This window comes from Pseudophryne corroboree, chromosome 4, assembly GCF_028390025.1.
Source record: "Pseudophryne corroboree isolate aPseCor3 chromosome 4, aPseCor3.hap2, whole genome shotgun sequence".
Lineage (NCBI taxonomy): Eukaryota > Metazoa > Chordata > Amphibia > Anura > Myobatrachidae > Pseudophryne > Pseudophryne corroboree.
Genome location: NC_086447.1, coordinates 703,913,451 through 703,931,634, shown reverse-complemented (window position 1 = coordinate 703,931,634; position 18,184 = coordinate 703,913,451). Strand labels below are relative to the sequence as shown.

At 44.8% G+C, this 18,184-nt stretch overlaps 1 protein-coding gene across 4 annotated transcripts in view; it reads right to left on the bottom strand.

Annotated features, from left to right (window-relative positions):
• LTBP1 (latent transforming growth factor beta binding protein 1) overlaps positions 1-18,184 on the bottom strand; it is a 660,590-nt gene that overhangs the window by 587,356 nt on the left and 55,050 nt on the right. For all 4 annotated transcript variants that reach the window (XM_063917963.1, XM_063917960.1, XM_063917961.1 and 1 more), the window contains exon 2: positions 582-652. In XM_063917963.1, coding sequence (XP_063774033.1) covers positions 582-652 — 71 coding nt within the window. The remainder of the gene's footprint in view (positions 1-581; positions 653-18,184) is intronic.

Below are 18,184 nucleotides of genomic sequence, written 5' to 3'. Positions count from 1 at the left end.
TTCTGTCCAGTAAGTTGCAAATCAACATGGGTATTTCTCCTATGTGAAAGGGTCAACCTGGGTCGAAATTCCTGGGTCTCCGACCCTGGTAAATTCCTGGGTCGAAGTCCCGGGAATTTCAACACGGGTTGACCCCTTCACACAGAAAAAGGACCTGTGTTTATCGGCAAATTACCAGGTAGAACTTCTTACCCTGGTAATTTGACTTTCTGTGTGAAAGAGGTATAAGGGCACTGTTGTACCCGTGCAAAAACATTCATACAACGTGGCACATGAAATGAAGACAGTTCTCTTTTCTTCTATATCTTTTTTGAAAAATGAATGAGGTTCAAATGAACGTATTTCTGGAGTATTCTCAGACTATATTGAAAGACAATATAAAAACAAAACATGGAATCAATTAAGAAGGTGCTACAAATATGACAGCATCCAGAACTTTGAAGTGACTTTTATACTTTTTCCAGCATGTGTATTTATCTCTGTTTAGATGGTGTACGTCATCATATTCTGCACTTAATCCAAGGAATTACTGTCATTAACAGGAGTTCAATAGCAAAAATGTGTTGATTTTCCACACTTACGTTTTGTACATCTTTCGGATCCAGTTGATTTGCTCCAGCCATGACAGCACTTGCCTCCACAGACATTAACCCTGTAAAAAGGAATCGACATTTAGTAAGATCATATATAATGCACATCCAATTACAACTATTGCTAGACTGCTAGTACATTAATTACAGTATCAGACTGGAGCATGAAGGGCCCACCGGAGGAATGTAGTGGTAGGGGCCCATATTTTGTGATGTATCCTGAGGGGATGTGGCTACCCTTTAGACAGTGCATGGTCTGGGTCCCTTAACAAATATATATATATATAGTAAATACTGCTAGTGCATGCATGATAATGTACCAGAATAATAAGAGCAATGCACTGTACAAAATACACCATAGTCCTGTGCAGTATTATGAAACACATGTATAATTAAAGTGCACAGTCTGGAACCTGATCCCTAGAGGACGAGGTGGGCCCTAAGGAAGTGGGGCCCACTGGGGGTTCCCTGTGTGCCAGTCCAACCCTGATTATACGAGTATTGTTATTTAGTACACACTTGCTCAATCTACAATGGTCCCATCTGGGAGACCCTGGAAGGGGCAAACAGTTGGGGATGCTGAAGCAATGGTGCCTTGAATTGTCAATGCCTGCCACTGCTGTACAATGTCATAATTTTCAGCATTGTGTAGTGGGAGAGGGGCCACGATGATGAAATTTGTAGTGAAACATGTAATCAGGCCCCTGAATACCCACCGAGAAGCTGCTCTACACTTCCGAGAGTGCGGGAGAACTCCCTAAAATATTGAGTCTCCTGGACATATGGAGAGAGCAAGCAAGTATATTAGGGGGATAGAAATACTACAGTGATAGTCGAATAAAAATGTTTTACAGTTGTGAGGGAGCCAAATGTGATACAGGAGAAGGAAAAGGCATGCCTCAGTCTGTGACAGAGCCATGGGATGTGGTTAAGATACCGTCTGACGAGATCCCGACAGCCGGAATACCGACACCCATCAGAATGCTCATGCCGGAATCCTATAAGGGTCTGGAGACCGTCACTGGAATCCAGACAGTCAGCATTTGACTGTAAGTATAGTGGGCGTATTAAGGCTGGGGAAAGGGGGGGATCGGGTTATGGTTAGGCAGTGGGGGAGAGGAGGGAGTAGGGTTGGCTGTGGGGATGGGGGGTTAGGATAAGGAACCACCGTGGGGAGGTTAGGGTTAGGCTGCAGGAAGGGAGGGTTATGGTTATAGAGGGTATAGCATACTTACCTCGTCCTTGTTGGGATTTTAAAGATTGGGATGCCGGCATTGGTATTGTGACCGCCGGCATCCCATCCGCTGGTCATACATACTGAACCCGTGACCATAACCACTATATGGTATGGCAATGGTGACTTCCACAGTGCTGAGAAGTGTGACATAACTGCAGAAGAGGTTATTTCTTTTGTACTGTATATTACGGTACTATTCATGTTGACTTTTTGTGATGGCCCCTTAAATATATGAGTACAATTTGCCAATGTGACTCTCAGAATAAAACTTTCAAGCACCACTGTACTGCCCGTACAATAGCGACAAGATGTATCATCATCTTGTTTTCCAGAATGGGGGAGTGAAAACTCCCACCTACGGCAATCCCTATCAGCCCCCCACAGCACATCAGCCTAATGCTGATGCGCTGTGTCTCCCCTCCCAGCTGGCTCTAGTGCGAGATCTCATTACTATCACAAGATCTCCCGTGCACAGTCCGGAGCTGGCAGTCGCAGCTGGGTAAGAGTATCGGTGTATGGGGTAACGATACCTTCAGCTGTCAAAATCGATAGCTGCAGGTGTCAGAACGGTTAGTGCTACTGACTGTTCTTACATTGCCCCCACTCATCGGCATGCTATCTTACAGATAATAACAGGGGTGCGTAGCGATACCACTTCTTCCCCATAATGGAGGATAATACATTTACTCCATAATACACTATATGATAAGTTCTCAAACTCAGTCCTCGGGACCCCAACCAGGGCATGTTTTCCAGGTCTCCTCATCTACTCACAGAATTACAAATTAAATAAATAGTTCCACCTGTGGATCTTTTAAAAAGTGTTAAGGGGGCACACACGTGGAGATGTGTGCTGAGCGATCTAGCACAGACCACTCAGCACTAATCACTCCCCCTGCTCAGCACAGCGCGATGTGTGCTGAGTGGGGGAGGGGGGTGGGGAAACGCTCGTTTCACACAGTGGTGAAGTGAGCGATCTACAAGGTTGTGCCTGCATGCAGGCCAATCTAGTACCGGGTCCGCACATCGCTATTGCTATGGGGCATACACATGGAGAGATCCGTGCTTAATTTCTAAGCAATCTAGTCAGTTTGCTTAGAAATCAAGCACGGATCTCACCGTGTGTACCCCCCTTTAGTTTTGACTACAGCTGTGCACCTGCTGGGTGACCTGGAAAATGTGATCTGTTTGGGTCCTGAGGTCCGAGTTTGAGACTATATATATATATATATATATATATATATATATATATATATATATAAATTCTTTAAATGTATGTTTAGGCACACAAAACAGCAATTACAATAGTGAAGATGAACAAAGATCAGATCATTAATCACAACATCATGTAGAAACATTACTTGCGGTCTCAACTAATTTAATTGCTTTTACCATTTGAATGCAGTGAGTTTGTTTCCCGTCAGTAAGAGTGATCTGCTATTGGGGGCAATTCCAAGTTGATCGCAGCAGGAAATTTTTTAGCAGTTGGGCAAAACCATGTGCATTGCAGGGGGGGCAGATATAACATTTGCAGAGAGAGTTAGATTTGGATGAGTGATTTTGTTTCTGTGCAGGGTAAATACTGGCTGCTTTATATTTACACTGCAAATTAGATTGCAGATTGAACACACCCCACCCAAATCTAACTCTCTCTGCACATGTTAAATCTGCCCCCCCTGCAGTACACATGGTTTTGCCCAACTGCTAAAAAATTCCTGCTGCGATCAACTTGGAATTACCCCCATTGTTCCCTTTTGCCTTGGCTCCTTGCCTCCTCCATTCTAAACAAAGTTGATAAGAAAGCAAAGAACATCTACCTACAGTGCAAGCAGAATAGTGTAGATGTGGGAGGCTTTAGCACACACATGTAGGAGAAGATCTTATCTGGAACAATAATGAGAACATTGTTGATGATGCAAATGGTCTGGAGCAATAAATCATATGGAGAAGCCTTAAATAATGGTGTGTGTTTTTAATATTCAGGACAAAACTAATGTTACAGTATAGGTGGTGCATGGTTATGGGTGACATAATGGAATTACCATATTATAATGTATATTTTGCAGAGAAAATACCTAGATCGGTTTTCCCAAAATGCACCCCAACAGTCCAGGTTTTAAGGATATCCATGCTTAGGCACAGGTGACTTAGGGGGTAATTCCAAGTTGATCGCAGCAGGAAATTTTTTAGCAGTTGGGCAAAACCATGTGCACTGCAGGTGTGGCAGATATAACATTTGCAGAGAGAGTTAGATTTGGGTGGGTTATTTTATTTCTGTGCAGGGTAAATACTGGCTGCTTTATTTTTACACTGCAAATTAGATTGCAGATTGAACACACCACACCCAAATCTAACTCTCTCTGCACATGTTATATCTGCCTCCCCTGCACTGCACATGGGCCCTCATTCCGAGTTGTTCGCTCGCTAGCTGCTTTTAGCAGCATTGCACACGCTAAGCCGCCGCCCTCTGGGAGTGTATTTTAGCATAGCAGAATTGCGAACGAAAGATTAGCAGATTTGCGAATAGAAAATTCTTAGCAGTTTCTGAGTAGCTCCAGACTTACTCAGCCATTGCGATCAGTTCAGTCAGTTTCGTTCCTGGTTTGACGTCACAAACACACCCAGCGTTTGTCCAGACACTCCCCCGTTTCTTCAGACACTCCCGCATTTTTCCCAGAAACGCCAGCGTTTTTTCGCACACTCCCATAAAACGGCCAGTTTCCGCCCAGAAACACCCACTTCCTGTCAATCACACTCCGATCGCCAGAACGATGAAAAATCCTCGTTATGCCGTGAGTAAAATACCTAACTTTTGAGTAAAATAACTAAGCGCATGCGCTCTGCGAACCTTGCGCATGCGCAGTAAGCGACTAATCGCAATATAGCGACACTCGGCAACGAGCGAACAACTTGTAATGAGGGCCATGGTTTTGCCCAATTGCTAACAGAATTCTTGCTGCGATCAACTTGGAATTACCCCCTTAATTAGTACCTCAGTCAGCTTGACTATACCATCTGTGCACAAGCAGGGATATCCCTAAAACCTAGACTGTTGGGGTGCCTTGAGAAACGCATTTGGGAACCACTGACCTAGGTAATAAGTGTGGTGGTTACTATAAACAGTGCGCTCTCTACCAATCATATTAATATAATTACTTGTAATCAATTTACATACAGAACTTGACTACTTTTGAAAACTAGTTTTAGGGAGATTCCAGGTGGTAGCAGAATGGCGCGCCTTTGCAAGGGGGTGTCATGCCCTGCCAAAGGGCATGTCTAGCTCCACTTATGGGCATACTTAAAGCCACTCAAGGGTGTGAGTGGCAGGTGAAAGCTTTAATACTGAAAGCAGCAATAAAAAAAAAAAAGCTAATATAGTTACACTAAATATTAATGTACCGTGTACATTTGTTAGAAGAGACAAACAAGTAGAAAATCTACAGTATATACACTGGTGTGGGATTGTGTGTTTGTATATACACACACACACACACACACACACACACACACACACACACACACACACACACACACTGTTATGCACACCAGTGCCTGCAGGAATGTACTGGTGTCTGAACGGATAGGTATGCAAAACAAATGGACTCACAGACAGACTGGGGAATATGACATAACGTACACAGAAGGTGATAGGGTAACAAAATACACACAAAGTGAACAGAGAAGCCCAGAGGCTAAGGAACTGGGTATCTCCCTTGTATTAGAAATGCTCAGATGGGAAAAGCAAGATGTTGTGTTTTAATACGTAGAGAACCCGAAATGCTGTTGCTAAGGGCAACAGCAAAACCCTAAAGGGTTACCAACGGGTGTGGCAGTAAACTCCTTGGTCAGAGATGGAATGATAGACACAAGGAGAGTCTCCACAATCCTAATTCTCACTTGCAGTGCACAGGTTCAGCTTACTGCCACTAAACTGACCCCTGACACCTAGCACAGTGAGACAGGATTAGACAGGCAAGTCTTAGAATACAGCCGCAAACTTGCTAAGTTCACAGAGTAGTAACAGAACCCCAGCAAGCTAAACGACTGACTCCAGTCTTACTGCTAGGTCTGGATTGGCAGAGTGTAATACCAAATCCCCAGGCCTATTTGCAGTAAGCAACAAACAAATACAAAGCTACACAGTACTGGCTAACTTTCAGGAACTGACTAACCAACAAAGATTCAGCAGCATCTGCTTAAACTGAGAAGAGGCCTTATAAAGCAGGTGCTGTCCACGCCCCACTAAGACCTCACAGACTGTGAGCACAAAAACCAGCACCGGATCCCCTGCCGTGCACAGAGCCTATAACCACTGCACAGCAAAAGACCCGAACCGGAGTATCAGCTGCGCTCAGGTTACTCCGCTAGCACTTGTCTCCCGGTTGCCATGACGACGTGGCAGAACAGGGCAGGAGACCCTAACAGTACCCCCCCTCTGACGAGGGGTCAAAGAACCCCTACCACCGGGTTTATCGGGGAACTGCGAGAAGAAAGAGCGTATCAGTCTGGGGGCATGAAGATCACAACTGCGCACCCACGACCGCTCCTCCGGGCCATACCCCTTCCAGTGCACCAAAAATGACAGCCGACCCCGAACCACCTTGGAGTCAAGAATCCTTTCAACAACAAACTCCCTCTGGCCACGTATCAGAAGAGGGGAAGGTCTTCCACTGGAAGAAGGATTGCTAATCGCCCGTTTTAAAAGGGAACAATGAAATGTTTTATTGATACCCAAAGAACGGGGCAGATCTAACTGAAATGCCACCGGATTGATAACCCTGGTGATCTTATAAGGGCCGATGAACCGGGGGCCTAACTTATGAGATGGCTGTCTCAACTTCAAATTCTTGGTAGACAACCAGACGAAGTCTCCTAATTTGAAGCTGCAGGGTCTTTTCCGCTTATCAAAAACCCTTTTGGTCACTAATGACACAGACACAAGGGCTTTCTTCACTTTCCGCCAAATACCTCTAAGGACCGAAACCACAGAGGAACCACCAGGCGTGGAGTCCAGGGGGTCAAAAGAATTGGCCTTAGGATGATGCCCATACACACAAAGGAAGGGAGAGATCCCTGTAGCAGAGTGAGCCGCGTTGTTATAGGCAAACTCCGCCATGGACAGATGAGCAACCCAGTCAGTCTGACACTTGGAGACATAACACCTGAGGAACTGCTCCAAGGACTGGTTCACCCTTTCAGTCTGCCCATTAGACTGCGGATGGTAGCCTGACGACAAGCTGACAGAAATCTGGAGATCGGAAAAAAATGCCGTCCAGAATTTGGCCACAAACTGGGATCCGCGGTCAGAGACCACATCAAGTGGCAACCCGTGGAGACGCACAACATGCAGCATAAATAATTCAGACAGGCGTCTGGCCGATGGCAGCCCAACCAGTGGTACGAAGTGCGCCATCTTCGAAAACCTGTCAACGACAACCCAGATGGCTGTCATCCCCGAGGATTTGGGCAAGTCCACCACAAAATCCATTGAAATGTGGGTCCATGGCTTAGATGGGATAGAGAGTGGATGTAATGGGCCAACAGGAACCCCTCTAGGAGTCTTATTTCGGGCACAGATGTCACATGCCCGAACCCACTGATCCACATCCTTAGCCACCGAGGGCCACCACACCGCCCTAGATAGCAACTCCCGAGTTCTGGCAATACCCGGGTGACCTGCCGACTTCTTGGCATGGAATTCCAGGAACACTCGCTGTCTTAACCTAGGAGGCACAAACAAAAGACCTACCGGAAGGTCTGGAGGAGCCTGCTCCTGTGCTCTAAGGACTAATGATAAGAGGTCCTGGGTAATGCCCACTTTAATACATGATGGGGAAACAATGGGCAACGGCTCCTCGGTGGTCTCCTGGATTGGAGCAAAACTCCGCGAGAGCGCATCAGCCTTGATGTTTTTTGACCCAGGGCGATATGTTATCAAAAAATTAAAGCGAGCAAAAAACAAAGCCCATCGTGCCTGCCTGGCATTGAGACGCTTCGCTGACTCTAAATATGCCAGATTCTTATGGTCAGTGAGAATTGAGACCACAAACTTAGCCCCCTCAAGCCAGTGTCTCCACTCCTCGAGTGCATCCTTAATAGCCAACAATTCCCGGTTACCCACGTCATAATTCATCTCGGCAGGCGAAAATTTACGGGAAAAGTAAGCACAGGGATGAAGGCGATTATCAGACACTCCCATCTGAGAAAGCACTGCCCCAATACCCATCTCAGAGGCATCCACCTCCACCACAAAAGGACGCTCTGGATCTGGGTGTCGCAGCACCTTGGCCGAAACAAATGCCCTTTTGAGACGGGCAAAAGCCGCTTTAGCCTCACAAGACCAGTGAGCAACATCCGCCCCTTTCTTAGTGAGTGCCACCAAGGGCGCCACTATAGACGAAAATCCAGCGATAAATCGTCTATAAAAATTCGCAAAGCCCAGGAAACGCTGAAGCGCCTTCAAACTAGTGGGCTGCACCCAATCCAGGACTGCCTGTACCTTGGAACCCTCCATTTGGAAACCTTCTGGGGAGATAATATATCCTAGAAATGCGATTTGCTGAACTTCAAATTCGCACTTCTCCAGCTTCGCCCCAAGCCGGTGGTCTCTGAGTTTCTGGAGGACTAAGCGTACATGCTTCTGATGTTCCTCCAGGGAATGGGAGAAGATTAGGATGTCATCTAAGTATACAACTAAGAATCTATCCAAATATTCCCTGAGCACATCATTCATGAAATCCTGGAAGACTGCAGGGGCATTACAGAGCCCAAAAGGCATCACTAAATATTCATAATGCCCTGAGTGGGTATTAAAGGCAGTCTTCCATTCATCCCCCTCTCTTATTCGGATTAGATTGTACGCACCGCGTAGGTCAATCTTAGAAAAAATGGTGGCAGTACGAAGCTGGTCAAACAAGACCGAAATGAGAGGCAGTGGGTATGAGTTTTTAATCGTGATACGGTTCAATTCCCTGAAGTCGATGCAGGGTCGCAATGAACCGTCCTTTTTACCCACGAAGAAGAACCCCGACCCAACTGGAGACTGTGAAGGTCTGATAAATCCCTTAGCCAAGTTCTCCTGAATGTACTCTGCCATAGCCTGAGTCTCAGGACGTGACAGGGAGTACAACCTGCTCTTGGGAAGCTTAGCATTTGGCAACAAATCAATGGCACAGTCATAGGGGCGATGGGGAGGTAGTACCTCTGCAACTTTTTTGGAGAACACGTCCGCAAAATCTGCATAACACCCTGGCAATCCTGGCAAACTTAGCTGCGAGAGCCTGACTGGAAGGCTCAAGCAACTCCTGAAACAATCAGTACCCCAACTAAGAATCTCCCCAGAGACCCAGTCAAATTGAGGATTATGGGCCCTTAACCAGGGTAACCCCAACACCAATGGGGCAAAAGTACAGACAGTCACATAAAAGGACAATTTTTCAGAGTGTGTGGCTCCAATAAACAAAGAAATCTGGCTAGTGCAAGAGGTAATTTTACCTTGGGATAATGGTTCCCCGTTTAACCCACAAATCTCAATTTCCGATGCCAAGGGTACTAAGGGAACAGAGTGTTTCAGGGCGAATTGGCGGTCCATAAAAACCCCGTCGGCCCCACTGTCCACAAAGGCCTCAGTCTTGACAGTTTGACCGAGGATCTTCAAGGTCACCGGAATGATAAAAGTCTTTTTGGGAAATTCTGACTTCTGGCCTGACAGGATATTTCCCATCACCCTCAGGCCCTGAAGTTTTCCGGCTTTTCTGGGCATGATACTACCACATGACCTTTATTCCCACAGTACAAACACAACCCCTGCTGTCTCCTCCGCGTCTTCTCACGCGAGGAGAGGCGGGTAGCCCCAATCTGCATAGGCTCCTCGGAAAATTCCTCAGAGTCTGAGGTTCCCTTGGGAAGGAAGGAAATCTCAGTCTCCCTTTCAAGCCTACGCTCTCTCAGCCGTCTATCCACCCGGATGGATAACTGCATGAGCTGATCCAAGCTATCAGGCAAAGGATATTGTACCAGTTGGTCCTTTATCTGGTTAGAAAGACCTCTTCGGTACTGGTGTCTCAGGGCTGGGTCATTCCACTGGGTATCATGGGCCAACCTCCGAAACTCCGTACAGTAAACCTCAACTGGCCTTCGCCCTTGCTTAAGGATCGAAATCTGAGCCTCGGCTGAGGCCGTCTTGTCAGGATCATCATATAACATGCCCAGTGCCGTAAAAAAAGCATCAACACTTTTAAGCGACGGACAGTCAGGCTGCAACCCATATGCCCAGACCTGTGGGTCTCCTTGTAGCAAGGAAATCACTATGCCCACCCGCTGAATCTCCGACCCAGAAGACTGAGGCCTAAGCCGGAAGTATAGCTTGCAGCTCTCCTTGAAACAAAAGAACTGCGAGCGATCTCCAGAAAAACGATCCGGGAGATTTACTTTCGGCTCCTTAACCCCTGCAGGTGCTGCTGCTGCGGGAGCTCCGCCAGCAGCCTGGGAGGTGTGCATTTTAATGGACAAATCATTAAATTGTCGAGTCAGGACCTGCACCTGATCGACCACCTGTTGCAACGTATTTTGAGGGGTATGCTCCATATTCCCACAAAATTTCAACAGGAGTATTAGGCTGCTGAATATGTTATGCACACCAGTGCCTGCAGGAATGTACTGGTGTCTGAACGGATAGGTATGCAAAACAAATGGACTCACAGACAGACTGGGGAATATGACATAACGTACACAGAAGGTGATAGGGTAACAAAATACACACAAAGTGAACAGAGAAGCCCAGAGGCTAAGGAACTGGGTATCTCCCTTGTATTAGAAATGCTCAGATGGGAAAAGCAAGATGTTGTGTTTTAATACGTAGAGAACCCGAAATGCTGTTGCTAAGGGCAACAGCAAAACCCTAAAGGGTTACCAACGGGTGTGGCAGTAAACTCCTTGGTCAGAGATGGAATGATAGACACAAGGAGAGTCTCCACAATCCTAATTCTCACTTGCAGTGCACAGGTTCAGCTTACTGCCACTAAACTGACCCCTGACACCTAGCACAGTGAGAAAGGATTAGACAGGCAAGTCTTAGAATACAGCCGCAAACTTGCTAAGTTCACAGAGTAGTAACAGAACCCCAGCAAGCTAAACGACTGACTCCAGTCTTACTGCTAGGTCTGGATTGGCAGAGTGTAATACCAAATCCCCAGGCCTATTTGCAGTAAGCAACAAACAAATACAAAGCTACACAGTACTGGCTAACTTTCAGGAACTGACTAACCAACAAAGATTCAGCAGCATCTGCTTAAACTGAGAAGAGGCCTTATAAAGCAGGTGCTGTCCACGCCCCACTAAGACCTCACAGACTGTGAGCACAAAAACCAGCACCGGATCCCCTGCCGTGCACAGAGCCTATAACCACTGCACAGCAAAAGACCCGAACCGGAGTATCAGCTGCGCTCAGGTTACTCCGCTAGCACTTGTCTCCCGGTTGCCATGACGACGTGGCAGCACAGGGCAGGAGACCCTAACACACACACACACCACAAGTATATAGTAGAAAGTTAGAAAATTGACTGCAGTATCCTTCCAATATATATTTTTTTTGTCTCTGCCGCCAAATTCCAGAATGAAGGGATCCGGCCTGAGTTACACCTGGAGAGAACAGTAGTATATGCTCCTGGATTATACCAGGAGAGAACAGCAGAAGTGTATGTGCCTGGGTGTGTGCTGGTGTTTTCTCTCCGTGTAGACCAAGCGGCTCCACCATGGCTGCAACTTGAGGTCTGCACTAACGATGAGTGTACCATCTGGTCTCACAAGGAAGGGGTGCGGCCACACAGTAATACCCCCAATTCAAATTACACCAGACAGTAACGGTGTGAATCTTTTTCACATCACACCACACATAAGGGCACAATTATGAAACCAGCACATATTGTGCCGGTATGGTTCTTCCCACTTTGACTCTTTACCGAGGTGAAGCAGGAAGCACTAGCGCAGAGATGAAAGAACATCTCAGCTACCGGAAAGGTGTAGTGATCCCTGACAGCAGCCACAGCACATCAGCCTAGTGCTCACTGGGTATGCGCAAGATCTCTCTACTCATACAAGATCTAATGTACAACCTGGAGTCTGAATGCCCCCACAGGCAAGGACATTGCTGTCCCTATTGTGGGGAAAAGGCAACGCCACCTACAGCTGTCGAAATCGATAGCTGTAGGTGTCAGAACGGTCAGCAGCATACATTGACCTGAATATCAGCATGCTATCTTTTAGGTAGCAGTGCCGATATGGACAGGTGCGCTAGGCGTCCCTGTAAGGTAGCATGTACTGCCGCTGCAAAACATGGAGAAGAAGCGGTATTTGTGCACATAACGTGCACTGATACCACTTCTCCCCCATAACAACCATTCATACATCTCCTCCATAGTGCTCTTGATTCACATTTCACCATATACAGTAGTAGTGTCCCTTATTCATGTCACAACACACAGTAGTCACACATAATGCCCACAGTAGTAGTGCCGCTTATAAACATAATGCCTCCAGTAGTAGTGCTGCTTATACACATAATCTAAACAAAAGAAGGTGGGAGGTTCACCTACTTGGCACAAAGCTGCCCTTACACCACGGGTATCCAAATAAATGTTACTACATTTATACAACTAGACCACAAAAATAGTGAAAGACACACGTTTTTTTTGTCCAGGGCGCTAACACAAAACAAATGTTACAACATTCAATTTCGAATAAAATATATAATTTGTCCATTTCGCATAGATGGTAGATTCCCTCTATGTCAGGTCAAAATGGCAGATTCCACTGATTTTCTTGAGTCCTCAAGTCATCTGTGGAGACTTAATCAGGCTCATAACAAGAAAAAAACATAGGATTAAAAAAATGTGTAGTCCAATTTAACAGCACAATGAAGACATACAATCCTTAATCTTGTTCAAAGAAGATGGACGTACCCCACTCACACTAAATGAGGTAAGTAGAAGCACATCAAGGTATCTTTAATCAATAGAATGGGGTAGAGTTTCTTAGAATACAGATATGCACTTCATCCAACCTAGTCATAATAATTTGATAGATCGCTTGAGCGTAGCCACAACTCACACAAGAGATAAATGGGAAAATCCTATCAAGGTATCTTTGATGGCAATAAGCTGCCACAATGTGTACACACAGGGTATGCTATTTAAACTACTATCAAGGTATCCTTAATCAACTTTCAGACGTTATCACTCCTCCCTTTATTCCTTGTTACTCGGTTTCAGATTAGTGGGACTCAGCGCATGGAAGAAGGAATATTCAGGCAAAAAATCGGCACTTCTGCGCATGCGTACGGGCCGCAGTACGCACGCGCCAAGTACTTTCACACAAAACTATGCAGTTTTACACAAGGTCGAGCAACGCTTTTCTGTCGCTCTGTTGATCGGTGAGTGATTGACAGGAAGTGGGTGTTTCTGGGAGGTAACTGACCGTTTTCCGGGAGTGTGCTAAAAAACGCAGGTGTGTCAGGTAAAAACGCAGGCGTGCCTGGGGAAACGGGGGAGTGGCTGGCCGAACGCAGGGCGTGTTTGTGACGTCGAAGCAGGAACTGAACTGACTGAAGTGATCGCAAGGTAGGAGTAGGTTTGGAGCTGCTCAGAAACTGCATAAAAAGATTTTCGAGCTGTTCTGCTAACCTTTCGTTCGCACTTCTGCTAAGCTAAGATACACTCCCAGAGGGCGGCGGCCTAGCGTTTGCACTGCTGCTAAAAGCAGCTAGCGAGCGATCAACTCGGAATGAGGGCCATTGTTCCATATGTCCAATAAAATATACTTTTAATATTGCAACACATTACATTCACAAAAAATGACAAAAAAGTTATACAAAAAAAGATAAAAAATGCAGAGTAAAATAAACATAAAAATGGTCTAAGATGGAAAATGACCACAGTCCAATGAAAATTCCTTCCAATTTCCTTAAGGCTACTCACAGTACAGAAGTCAACATGTTTCAGTCCCCAGACGACCTGAGGACTCAAGAAAATCAATGGAATCTGACATTTGGACCAGACATAGAGGGAATCTACCTTCTATGCAAAAGGGACATATTATATATTTCATTCGAAATTTAATGTTGTAACATTAGTTTTGTGTTAGCGCCCTGGACACAAACGTGTATCATTCTCTATTTTTGTGGCTTAAACATATAATACCCACAGTAGTGACCCTTGTACACATAATGCCCATTGTAGTAATACCCCTTATACACATAATGCACATAGTAGTAATGCCCTTTATACACAATGCCCACAGTAGTGCCACTTAACCACATGCCTACAGTTGTAGTGCCCCTTATACACATAATGCACACAGTAGTGCCCTTTATACACGTAACGCCCACAGTAGTGCCCCTTATACACATAATGCCTACAGTTGTTATGCTCCTTATACACATAATGCACACAGTAGTATTGCCCCTTATACACATACACAATGCTGATAGTAGGAAAATCAGGGAGACAGGCACAGAAAGGTGTAGTGTGGAGTGGACAATGGAGTGGAAGAAGCAGTGCACAGAGGGTGGGAGGTGATGAGATGGAACACGGGACGAAGTGGTTAAGGAAAGAGCTGAGAGGACAGAAAGGTGCAGAGGTCAGAGAAGGGGGAGGAAATAGAAGCTTTTAAAACAGAATGGGAAACTTTCCCTATCTGTGCCAAGAGGAGCCACGGGGCCGGTGGTGGGGCATCAGCTACTAGAAGGCCGCTGTAGCAGGAAAATAATATCCTATATACAGCTGCAGCAGCACTGGGGGATTGGTGCTGAAGCGCCTTGACACTACTGTTCTGCTGCTGCCTGTCAAATACTGTAGATTGACAGGCACAACAGAAGGGATAGCAGCAGAGTTGTGAGAGTGCCTCTGCAGCAAGGCGCCTCCCTGCATTGCTGCCCTTGCTGAATGCATTGCGCCGGCTCTGACTATAGGGTCTGTAAATCAAATAAACACTTTCCGGTATGTGCAGTGTGAGTTACAGCACCGTGATCCATCCTGTGACAGGGATGTCAGGCTTCAAGGACACAAATCAGGGAGCTGGGTAGATTTCAGACCTAACACATAATGACATTTTAATGGAAAAATACTGGACCCATAGTGACAGTAAGATGATGTTGTCATGCTAATATATTGGTGGCTGAACTCTGAAAACGGTGAGGACAGAGAGCCATTACATGTAGTAGCTCTGTGCTGGATTCTCATAGCTGTGGGTGGAATCGTGGGCTATGAGATGGGGTGGGGCCTGTGAGAGGGGCGGGGCCTCTGCTTCCGGATAGCTGCCCACTGCTGTATCAGGAAAACCACTTAGTAGACAGGAGGATCGGAAATGAAGGGCCTTGACACTGCTGTTCTGCAACAGCTGATGGTTGCAGAGCAGGGAGAGCGCCTCTCCAACGCGGCGCCTCCCTGCATTGCTAACCCCCCTTTCGAGCCTCAAACAGTGACCAAAATTCACCTAGAAAGGTGAGGCATGATGCAGTGAAGAGCCTCCACTCAGATTGCCTCTGCAGAACAGTCAACCACCAGTACCCAAAATTATGGCAGTGACATCTCCCGTGCAGGCCCCCCCCAGCATTTCTGAACTTGCTCATGTGCAGTTCAGAGTTTCATAGAAGGACCTGTAAAAACCGCAAAGCATAACAAGGTTAGCGGGGCACCAGGAGGCTCAACTGAAAAACGGGAGCCTCCCGCACTCATAGACAAGCCTGACTTTATACTCTATGTAATATACATTTATGTAGATATTAGTGCTTTAAATAAGGAACCTCTAATTCAATTAAATACTACAAACACAGCGAAAATTGCTAAATTGGTTTGATTGTCTATATAATCTGCACCCCCTATAATCTGCCTCCTATGCCTCCCCTGACTGCACGTCCCTGCTCCTTACCTCCTACAAAGGCTTACTGACTGCTGCACACTCTGCATTCAAATCCTTGCTGCGACCAGCATCGGTAATCCATCGGAACGTTGGAAGTGTGACTCTGATGCATGCACAGTACACAAAATGGCTGAAATCCAAAAACAATTGCACTGCATGTATCTCTGAATCAGACCCATAGAGGCATAAGAATACTGTACCCTACAATGTTATACCGACCCTAAAGGGACTACCCTGTTGCTTGACCTGCGCCAATATACAATATAGTCAAATGCGTAAGGCACAGTATGTCCTGGTTTCACTCAATCCTTTTTAGTGCAAGTAGAAGAGAACACCTGAAACATACATATACTGCATGATTATCAGGAACCAGGCTTGTTTTTGGCCAAACACAAAGACTAGATTAATAAAGTTCCAGGACATCTTTCACTTATGCCCATCTGACTTTACTAATGAAAAATAGGAGAAAGTTTATAATAATATATTACAGTTTCTAAAAAACAAACAAACAGCATTTTCTTTAAAACAACCAGGAAAAAAAAACCTGTCCATCATTTGAAAAGACAATTATATTTTCAATTTAAAAAGTTGTCTTATGTTTTAGCCTTAACATAAATGTATGTTCCTTGTTTAGTAGTACTGACCAACTACTTCTCTTGCTCGTGTTACTGGATGAAACTCTTCAGGCAACACAGAGTAAGTTATTACTGCTACATTTTCTTGTATCTACATTTCAGTGTATTTTAGTGACCTTGATTCCCTTCTCTGATCAAAGTCAAAGAATATTTGGACCTAAGAAAAAATGAATTTGATGCTGCCTTAAAACAATGTTATACAATGTCAGGATACTGAGTTCAGTGTGCATACAATTGTTATGCTCATTTCTTCAATAAAGAAAGCTAAATAACAAAACAAATAAATGAGCGTATAAAGTGACTGCCACATGCCTTAGTAACGTGCTCTGGAAGTATGAAGCTTGCTGTGAATTAATAAGTATACAGCAGTGACATTTATCTATAAAAGGAGATAGAAATCAAACTTCAAAAATAAGCCTGCATGGGAACAATAAGTATTTTTCTGTTATGTAACTTAACAGGGGTGATTTGGAATGGAAAAAGAGCCCGGAAAATTTATGGAAGCCCTAATGGGGGTGGGATCTGTTGAAAGGGGTGGGATCTTTCTTCATAGGGTCCATATATGAGTTGGACGGTGTTATGGCTTTCCTTGTGTTTTTGGCTGCAGTTGCATGCCTACTGGTTTTCATTTGGTGTCATAATAGCAGAATGATCACCGGAAGTTTTAAATACCATCCGACAAGACTACATGCACTTGGCACTGCTGTGAAGGACATCATTGAAGAGTTCCTCCAGAAAGATCCCGCCAGGCGATTTAGAGTCAATGGTAACATACAACACCAACCGTTGTTCCAGCCAGTAGACTGGGCCGCAGTGGAAGTACTTGAGACGTTACCTCCATACAGCCCAGAGCCACCATCATTACCACACTCTGACTTCAATCTAAGCCACCTAGGGAGAATGAAGGCAGCAGAGGCCCATAAGCGACCAATAACAGGTCAGGAACAATTAGATTCAGAGGGTTCTCATTTGTCAGCTCCTCCTGGAGAACCCTCCCAAAGGAACCCGTACTTTAAGAACATCAACTGAGGCCATAGCAGTGCTGGTTACCAGAATGGAAGACTCTGCATCAAATGGAAGCGAATGAAGATGATGAGCCCAGCTGAAGAAAGAGGAGCTCAGTAACTTTAAATATTTTTGTTTTTTTAAGGTTGGGAATAGATGGTCATACAGTGTGGATTGGGGTGGAACAGTTTAAGAATCTATATATTTTTGTTAATTTTTTTATTTGAAAAACATTATTAGAGATAAAATATTTTAATGTTTTACCTTTAGATTTTAATATTTAAAGAAAGTTTGTACTTAGTAGTAGATAGATAGTACTCCTAATAGTAGTTTATATATATTAGACTAACACCATAAAAAAGGTGTGAGACTGGCCGGCTGGAAGGGAAAGTTGAAGTCCAGATAGAGTTAGGGTTATTTAATTTTTTTTACCTTTTTCACATGAATTTTTTTTATATTTATAGTAAGTTAATACATTTCTAAATATTCATAATATAGTAACACCATAGAAAAAGGCATGAGGTTGGCCGGCTGGAAGGGGAGGTTGGAGGTTGGATAGATTTAAAGTTATCTAGATTTTTTTTTACCCTTTTTCACATGTATTGTTGTATATTTATAGTAAGTAAATACATTTTTAAATATTCGTAATAGAATAACACCATAGACAAAGACAAGAAACTATCCAGCTGGAACGGGAGGTTGGAAGCCGGATGGATTTAGGATTATTTCCATTTTTTACATGTATTTTTTAATATTTGTAGTAAGTTAATAATTTTTTTATATTCATAATGGAATAACACCAT